The sequence below is a fragment of the Petaurus breviceps genome, unplaced genomic scaffold, assembly GCF_028583685.1.
Source record: "Petaurus breviceps papuanus isolate PSGF00001 unplaced genomic scaffold, PetGlider_PUasm1.0 400, whole genome shotgun sequence".
In the NCBI taxonomy this organism is placed as follows: Eukaryota; Metazoa; Chordata; class Mammalia; order Diprotodontia; family Petauridae; genus Petaurus; species Petaurus breviceps.
The window spans coordinates 1452688-1462091 of NW_027186316.1; the positions used below are offsets into that span (position 1 = coordinate 1452688).

At 49.6% G+C, this 9404-nt stretch overlaps 1 protein-coding gene across 4 annotated transcripts in view; it reads left to right on the forward strand.

Annotated features, from left to right (window-relative positions):
* Window positions 1-8347, forward strand: part of HEPH (hephaestin) — a 68597-nt gene extending 60250 nt beyond the window's left edge. For 3 of the 4 annotated variants that reach the window (XM_069100401.1, XM_069100404.1, XM_069100402.1), the window contains 4 exons: window positions 2913-3052; window positions 5764-5926; window positions 6561-6599; window positions 7518-8347. In XM_069100401.1, coding sequence (XP_068956502.1) covers window positions 2913-3052; window positions 5764-5926; window positions 6561-6599; window positions 7518-7744 — 569 coding nt within the window. In that variant the 3' untranslated portion in view covers window positions 7745-8347. The remainder of the gene's footprint in view (window positions 1-2912; window positions 3053-5763; window positions 5927-6560; window positions 6600-7517) is intronic. The other variant, XM_069100403.1, reaches the window with a different exon arrangement.
* Window positions 8348-9404: the final 1057 nt, after the last annotated feature.

Sequence of the window (9404 nt, forward strand, 5' to 3'; positions counted from 1 at the left end):
TTCATTCATTCATTCATTCATTCATTCATTCATTCATTCATTCATTCCACTGACCAACAATGTATTGAGTGCTTGTTCTGTGTAAGGGTCTGCACTGGGTTCCATGGAGGGGCAAGGCCTGAATATACACAGAGAAAGGCAGGGGTATCACAGCCTGTTGTGTGGAGGGTGACCCCTTGAGTGAAGTCCGTCAGGGAATCATTGGAGATCTGGCTGGAAACTAGGGTGGGGCCAGCCTGCTGAAGGACTTTGAATTCAATCTGATTTGATTCAACTGGGGAAACAAATGCACAAAGGAGACAACCCCTGCCTTCAGCCAAATTACCTTCAATGGGGTATCATGCAAGTGAATATGAGGCAGGGAGGACTGAGGAGGGAGAGTGTCCATGGCCTACAGGGGCTGGGAAGGTGCCACCTCTGCAGGGGGTGGCTGGCAGCTAAGCCTTGTGGGAGCACCAGGATTCTGAGGCAGAGGGAGGGCACTCCTGGTGTGGGGCATGGTGTGCAGAAGTGCATGGAGGTGGGGAATGGCATGGCTGTGGAGTTCAGGGAACATCTGGTAGTTTAGTCTGGCCAGACCCGAGCTCACGTGAAGGGGAGTGATGTAAGACAGGTCTCCAAGGCAAACCCAAACCCAGCTGTGGAGAGTTAAGTTTCATGTCGGAGAGTTTCTGTTTGCCATCAAAGTGATGAAATAGGGAAGAGTGTGGTTGTAAGCAGTTAAAACCAATTAGGAGGCAAGAGGTGGTAAGTACATGAGCTGGGGCCAAATGTAAGAGGTGCGGTCAGCGGTGGCCCCCCCCCAGGCTCCCCGGAGTCACAGAATGGCAGAGTTTGTTTCCTGGTCCAACTTGCACACGGTTGGAAGGAAAAGAATCTCCCCAATAAATGGAGCTGACAAGTGGTATTTAATTGGATGCTAATTGACTGGGGGGGGGGTGGGAGGATGCAGGAGAGGAGGGAGAAGAAGCCATTGGACAGGGCTGAGTCTCTAAGTGTGGCCCTGGCAGCTGGAATGCTCCCTGCTGGGAAGGCTAAAGGGAAGGCAGCTCTTGGAGCAGGCTGCCAGGGGAAGAGCTGGCTCTTCCCCCAGTGACCCAGTGGGTGGGTGGGTGAACGAGAAGACCCGGCTTTGAGTCCCTGCTGGCTCTGCCTCTGATTAGCTGTGACCTTCAATTGCTTCCCCTCTTGGAACCTCATTTTCCCAGTTGCTAAAATGGAACTACAGATATCCTTCTATGTCATGGAGGTTAGGGGCATGGTGTCCTCAAGAGCCGGAAAATCTGCCTAAAATGTTTCAGCCCTTCCTTTGTACCAGAGACAGTCTGACTTTGCCATTTTTCCTTTTGTGGGGTGTTTACAGCACCTTCATGTATAATTTGGGTTAAGTATGGGGCCATAGGCTCTGGGTTGTCTGCCAGCCTTAGCCTGTCATCTGCAGCTTCTGCAAGAATTCCCATTTAATTTCATATGCTAACCCATGATATATTGAAGCCACAGTGAGGAAAGTCGAGATGTGGAAGGGATAACTACTTACCATGGCTGGGGTAAGATAATGGAGGCTTTTCTTACTCAGCAATCACTTATCAGATGCTGACTGTGTGCCCTGTACTTGGCATTGGGGGTGCAATGAAGCAGTGCCTGCCCTTAAGGAGCTTACATTCTGTCAGGGGACACAATACAGATGCATATGATATACACAGCATATACAAAGAAAATACAAGATAACTTCAGGGCAGGGATATTGGCAGCTGGGGGATTAGAGAAGGCTTTATGTAGAAGGGGCTATTGGTGCTGAACTATGGAAGATGCGAGAGATCTTAAAAGGTAGTGTTGAAGAGGGAGTGCATTCCAGGCATGGGGTACAGCATGGGCAAATGCATGGAGTCAGGAGATGAAACGTCTCACAAACTGTAAGGCTGTTTTGGCTGGCCCATAGAGTACATGAAGGGGAGGAATGTGTAATAGAGGGGGGCTCATGGGCTCATTGCACTAGAGTTGGAAGGAACCTTGGAGGGCCTCTAACCCAGCCCCCTCTTTATAGATGAGAACTTGAAGCTGAGAGAGGCTCTCACAGGTGGTAGGTAGTGGAGGCAGGATTAGAACCTATGCCAAAGATATTTGAGAGGCAAAGTGGGTGACAAGCTATGTCTGTGTGTATGTGAGGTGGGAGGAGGAGTAAAAAATAAGAAACTTTGGGGAGAAAGAAGGAGTTTTGGTTTGGATGTGATGAATTTTCCTGGGGTAGTTGTTGTTTGAAGAGTCCTGATGTCACTGCGAGGCAATAGGAGACCAGTGCTCAGGAACAAGACTAGGGCTAGATCTATATGGTTTTAGAAGGCATTGGGGTAGAATATGTGAGAGCTATGGAGATCACCAAGGGAGAAAGATGAGATGGGCCCAGGATCAAGCACAACTTGGGGGAAAATCTTGCAAAGGAGAATGAGGAAGAGCAGTCAGAAAGGCAGGAGGAGAAGTGGGAGAGAGCAGAGCCATTAAAGCCCAGAGAGGAGAGTTTTCAGGAGGTGCCAAAGGTGGAGAGAGGGCAAGAAGGCTGAGCCTGGAAAAGAGGCCACCAGCTGTAGCAGCTTTGGAGAGAGCCTGGCCTGCTGAATGATGTTGACCAAAGCTAGACCACAGAGGATGGAGGATGGAGGGGAAGGGAAGTAAAGGCAACAAGTACAGATTTTGGATTGGGGGGTTCACTCTAGGACACTGGAAACCCATGAGCCATTATAAAAAAATCCTGGATCCAGAGGGCCAGGATACTGTGATGGCATTTATCTAAGGCAGATGCCACCAGCCACATGTGGAGTCTGGAATGGTCCAGATGTAAGTGAATGGGCGGCAGGGGAGGCAACAAGAATGGAGAGAAATGGATGAACAGCAGAGCCTTTTCTCCTTCTTTGCAGCCATCAATGGGAAGCTGTATGCAAACCTCAGGGGGCTGACCATGTACCAGGGAGAGCGAGTAGCCTGGTACATGCTGGCCATGGGTCAGGATATCGACTTGCACACTGTCCACTTTCACGCAGAGAGCTTTCTCTACCGGGTGAGTTGGGCATGAAGTTGGTGGCAGAGAGGGCAAAGGGAAGATGAGGGAACCCAGTTGTCAACTGTCCCATGGCCAAAGGAGAAGAATGCTTACTGGGCCCTGGGGCCCAGGCCTTCTTGCTCTCATGGATTTGGGACTGAAACATAAATGGGATAAATGTAAAGTCCTGCACTTGGATTCAAAAGAGCAATTTCATAAGCACAGGCTAGAAAGCATTTTGTGTAGCAGGAGGGAGGGGGTGGTGGTGGAGAGATCTGAGGGGTCAACAAGTGAACGATGTGATGTGGCAGCCAAAAAACTCCAAAACTCATCACTCAGGCTACATTTGGGGGGTGGGGGGCAGCTGATAGCCAGAAGGATCAGTGGACACCACTGTGCTGCGTTCACATCTCAGTGGAGACACTGACAAACTGGAGAGCTGCCATGCTGTGTGAAGATTGGCTGAAGACCTGTGGAGACTGAGCTGGAAGAAGGGTTTGGTATATGATGGCGGAAGAGGGATTAGCCTCATTCTGCTTGGCTCCAGAGTGCAAAATAAGGGAGGACAGGGAGGCAGATTTAGGGCATCAGTAAAAATGCGCGCACACGTGTGTGTGTGTGTGTGTGTGTGTGTGTGCATGCAAGAGTGTATGTGTATATATATGTTGTGTTTGGGTATCTGCATATCTGTGTGTAAGCACACGAGTGTATGTGTCTATATGTTTGTGTGTGCTTATGTCTCTGTGTGTGTCCGTGTGTTTCTGTGTGTCCTTGTATCTGTGTGTCTATATGTGAATATGTTTCTGTGTGAATCACTCTGTTTCCATGTGTCTATGTTTATGTCTAGGTTTCTTTCTGTGTCTCTGACTGTCAATATGTGTGTGTCTATGTTTCTGTGTATCTATGTCTGTCTCTGTGTTTCTTTGTGTGGTTCTGGGCTTATCTATGTGTATTTTTGTGAATACAAAAGTTTCTTTGTGTGTATGTGGTCTGTGAATGTTTCTATGAATATGTGTATCCATTTTGTGTGTTCTCTCTGTTTCCCTATGTTTTTGTTTCTGTGTATCTATGTGTGTTTCTTTGTGTCTAGGTGTGTGTGTATGTCTTTATCTTTATGTGTGTCTGTGTTTCTTTGTGTCTGTCATTGTTTTTCTGTATATGCATCTATGTGTGTGTCTGTGTGAGTGAGTGTGTGTGCACATGTATATCTGAATCTGTGTATATTTCTGTGTGTTTCTGTGTATGTATTCCTCTGGGTTTCTGTTTGTCTACGTGTGTGTCTGTGTGAATGTGTGTCTGTTTTTTGTCTGTTCTGTATGTGTCTTTGTGTATGTGTGTGAATGTTTGTATCTATACATGTGTTTTTGTGTCTGTTATTTATGTCTCTGTTTATTTCTCTATGGGTTTCTGTGTGTCTGTGTATTTGTCTCTGTGTAGGTTTGTTCTGTATGTGTTTACTATGTGGCAGTGTGTGTGTCTATGTGTTTCTCTGTGTCTTTTTGTGTCTCTGAATGTGTATCTATGTGTGTCTGTGTCTCTGTATGTTTGTATATTTTGTGTCTTTCTGTGTTCCTGTCTAAGTATCTATGTTCTATCTGTTTCTCTGTGTTTTTAAATGTTTTTCGATATATATTTTTTCTGTTTGTCTTTGTGTGTCTATGTGATTCTCTGGGTCAGTGTGCACGCGTGTGTGTGTGTGTGTGTGTGTGTGTGTGTGTGTGTGCAAGTGTGTGTCTCAGGAAGGCTAAAGAGCCAGCTCCCTGGTGCTTCACCCAGGCCAGTGCCAAGCCATCCTAGAAGGAGGGGATTCTCTGGATGACCCCCAGGGCTCCTGTAAGTTGGGATCCCTCCTTGCTCTTAGAGGGTCACACACAGGGTGTGGGCTGGAGTGGGCTCAGTCTGAGGAGAGCCACTCCAGACTCCTGGGCCTACCCCCACCCCCTGCATAAATCACATAGCCCCTTCCACATTCCCTGGGTCTGAGGCTCCAAGATCCCAAGTTGGAAGAGGCCCTGAATGGTGCCTAGTGCAGCCCCTTGAGGCCCAGGGCAATGATTTGTCCAAGGTCACACAGAGGAGCCCCCGTGGCCAATGTGAAAGGCTCTCAGAGGTCATCTAGTCCAGGAGTTCTTGACCTTCGCTCTTTGAAGTCTTTTATTTGATGTGTTAATAAGTGTATTTCAATAGAATTCTTTTCCTTTGTAATCCTCTGGTTTTCATTTTTTCCGCTTAAAAACATAATTCTGAGAAAAGGCCTGCAGGCTTCACCATCCTGATGGCCCATGAGGTCTCTGACAACAAAGTTAAGAAGCCCTAATCTAGTCCAGTCTTCTCACCTTGCAGATGAGGAAATTGAGGCCCAGGGATGTGAAGGGTCTGGTCTAAGGTCCCACAGCTAATAAAAGCTTGAGGTGGGATTTGAACTCAGGTCTTTCTAACTCTGCCCATAGCTACCAGGCCTGACAGGGCTGGAAGGGAGAGCCCAGAGCAGAGAAGGGGGAAGCCAGAAACTGAGCTAGCTTGCAAAGGGCACCTTGATAGAAAAAAAACGGCATAAGGAAGTGTTGGCATGGCACCAAACCAGGCTCTCACCTTCCAGTTCAGGTCGAGAGCACCAAGAGAGACTGGGCCTTATCCAGGACTTAAGGGTCATGGCCCCTTCTGGCTACCAGTTTGAGAAAGGCCTGGAATTCTCCTGTCTCCTCTCACTGGCCACATCTCTCTGACAGAGTGGGGAGAGCTACCGAGCTGACGTGGTGGACCTGTTCCCAGGGACCTTTGAGGCTGTGGAGATGGTGGCCAGCAACCCCGGAACATGGCTAATGCATTGCCACGTGGCTGACCATGTCCATGCTGGCATGGAGACTCTCTTCACTGTCCTAGCCCAAGGAGGTAAAAGTAAAGGGAGGGGCAGGGACTGGGAATGTCTCAAAGGACCCCAAGATTTAGAACCCAGAATGTCAGAGCTGGGAGGGACCTTAAAACAAGGAATGTCAGAGCTGGGAGGGACCTTAGAACAGGGAATGTCAGAGCTGGGAGGGACCTTAGAACATAAAGTGTTAACGTTGGAAGAAGTCTTAGAATAGGGAATGTCAGAGCAAGGAGGAACCTTAGAACTCAGAATGTCAGTGCTAGGGGATACCTTAGAGCCTAGAACATTAGCTCTGAGAGGGTACTTAGAACAGAGAATGTAAAAGCCAGGGTGAGAGGAGGGCTCTTAGAACACAGACTGTCAGACCTGGGAGGGGCCCTGGAATGCTAGCCCCCTCATAAAACAGGGGGATCCTGAGGCCTGGAGGAGGGACTAAACTTGCCCAAGATCACACATTATTTTTGTTAGTGGCAGAACCAGGTCACCTGATTCCCAGTGCCGTCCCCATCATTAGTTGCTGCCACTTTCTGCTTGGGACCATGGGAATATCCCACCATCCCTGTCCCTAAGTGCCCTGCCCCTGTACACACACAGCCTAACTAGAGAAACAAGGTGTTGAGTTGGGAGGCTTAACCTGCTACCTATCTTTTGCAGAGCCCGTGATCACCACCACCAACGAGAAACCAGGACTAGGTATGGAGGGTGCCATGCAAGCAAGGACTGCCCAAGGGGGAGTAACGAAAGCTGGGGTCCTCACCAGGGGTGTGTGTGGGGTGCCCAGAGGGGCCCTAGCTGGCTCAGCCAGCTCCTAATGAGGCTAGCCATGGGCTATCTAGATTTCCTCCTTCTCCTCTGTATCTGCATGGGCCCAAATCCCCACTTGAGTCATGTGAGGGACCTTACAGAGAAATGAGTCTGATTTTTCAGAGGGGGAAACTGAGATTTAGGTGGGGAGCAGCAGAGAGCTGACCTGAATCACTTGGGGGCCCGGGGCCCAGCACATAGTAGGTACTTAGTAAATGCTTTTGGAGAGATGGATGGATATATGGATAGATGGATGGATGGAAGGAAGGATAGCTGAATGGAAGGATGGATGGATGGATGGATGAATAGATGGAAGGATGGATGGATGAATGGATGTATGGATGAATCTCATGTGAGAGGATCATAAATGTGGAGCTAAGAGGCCTTTGAGTCCAACCCCCTCATTTTACAAATGAGGAAACAGAATAAATGACTTGCCCAGGGTCATACAACTAGCAAGTGAACTCAGATCTTCATGATTCCCAGTGGTCTCTCATTGTGGACCTGTTACTCACTAGCTGTGGTATCTCAGACAAGTTGCTAACCCTCTCTGGGCTTTTATATCTATTTACTTGGTTGCTCCTTATAACAAATGGAAGAGGGAGGCAAGGCAGGTAGTGTCATCCCCCTTTCACAGAGGAAGAAATCGTCTCAGAGAAGTTGGGTTTCTTGCCCAGGGTCATACAGCTAGTCATTACTCAAATCCAGGTCCATTGGCTTCTAGCCCAACAGGTAGCCTGCTGCCCAAGCTCCCCACTCATCCCACCCCACTGGTTTACTCTTTTCTTTCTCCTACCATTCCATCAGCAGCCTCTGAAGATATGGAGGCCAGAGTACGGATCCTGGGAATTAAGGTCCCTACAAAGCATGTGGAGACACTAGCCTCAGTCCTCATTGTTCTGGGGCTAATCCTTCTCATTGGTGTGGTGGTCCTCGCTGGGGTCCTGTGTTATCAGCAGCGGCAGAGGAAACTGAGGCGTAACAGGCGGTCCATCCTGGATGACAGCTTCAAGCTCTTAGCCCTCAAGCAATGAGACCTGCCCCTCAAACCCACATCAAGAATGGCACTCCTCATGAGAGCCAGCTATCTGGCTTTGGCAGCTGTGCTGGGCCAGGGTGGGACATGCTTTCTATGGTACTAACCCACATGAACATTCTGCTCTAGAGGGAGTTACCAGCAACAATAGCTTCAAACTTCCCAGCAGAATCTGGGACCCCTCCCAAAACTGCCATATGTGTCCAGCTGTGAAGGTGGACCCTGGCTCAGTCTCCTGAAACCTGACCCTTCCTTCACCCCAGAATGTGGTGCATGGCCTGGACAAAGGGAGAAGAGGCCACTTGCAGGCCCTGAGCCCTAGGCAGCTGGGAGGAGATGCCACATCTGAATCAGAAGGACTGAGAAAAGGGCCAGGTTTGGGGCTGAGGAAGGCAGGGTCTGTCTTGGACTTTGAATCTTCTTATGGACTATTGCTTTAGAAGGGGCTGGCTTGGGTTGGGGGAGGTTGGTAGGCAGAAGAATGCCAGCTCTGGAAGGTAGACCTCTCAATGGGCACAGGTCCATGCCCAGAGGGAAGGCCTGGCATGCTATGTCCCGATACCATTCCTAGCAAACACTGTACATTAAAGAGCTGATGAAACCTGCGAGCACAGGACTAAAGTGGGGGGAGGGGCTGCATGAACCCAATCCTACTGCTCTCGGAGTCCAACATCTCGCCACCCAGTGCGGGTGTCTCTTCTACAGCATCGGCGGTGGTCAGTGGACATCTGGTCCGTCCCCTTACCCTTGGGAGGACTTGACCCTACTCTGGCCAGACATTAAGAGGTCTCTCTCTCTCTCTTTCTCCCTCTTGGCACCTCGTGCTGATTGGGTTTGGGGAAAACCCACCAACTGAGAGACTGAGCAGGAAAGAGAACACTGGCTCCTCTTGGGTGGGTTTGGCAAGGGGAGGGAGCTCTAGCAGGGGTGGGGAATCTGCAGCCTCAAGGCCACATGTAGCCTTCTAGGTCCTTGGGTGCGACCTTTTGACTGAGTCCAAGTTTTAAAGAACAAAGCCTTTTATTAAGAGGATTTGTTCAGTGAAGTTTGGATTTGGGCAAAGGGTCACAGTTGAGGACCTAGAGGGGATTTGTGGCCCTGAGGTCCCAAGTTCCCCATCCCCGGTTGAGAGTGATCCCCAGACTTGGGAGGGGGCAAGGAGGAAGGCAGCGTGGTGTGGTAAAGGTGCAGGATTTGGGGTAAGGAAGTCCTGGCTGGGTTCAGCTCCCACCAGCCACCTCTTGGCTGGGTGACTCTAGGCAAGTTCCCACCTCCTTTTGCTTCCTGTAAAATGAGGGGGCTGGACTCCTTCAGATCTAAATCTCAGAGCCTCAGATCCTCTGAAAGGCTTGTCCCAGGCCAAGGTGGGATGGGTCTTTTGGGACACCTCTGGCTATTAAAGGAGGTAGGCCTAATGGAGCAACTGGTGTGGCAGGAGGGTCACTTTCATTCTGGGGATCCCTAGACAATGGGATCCCTCCCTCCATCCTGCATTTGTAACCAGGATGTTTTTCCTTTGGTAAGTTGAGAGCTCATTGAACTCCCTGCTGGTGCCCCAGAAGGAATAGTGACGCAGTCTCCTCCAAAGCCCTGATCCCCTTTCCCCACTCCCTCCTCCTGCCCAACTGCACCGGTTTCCCCACATTGCACTTGGGTTC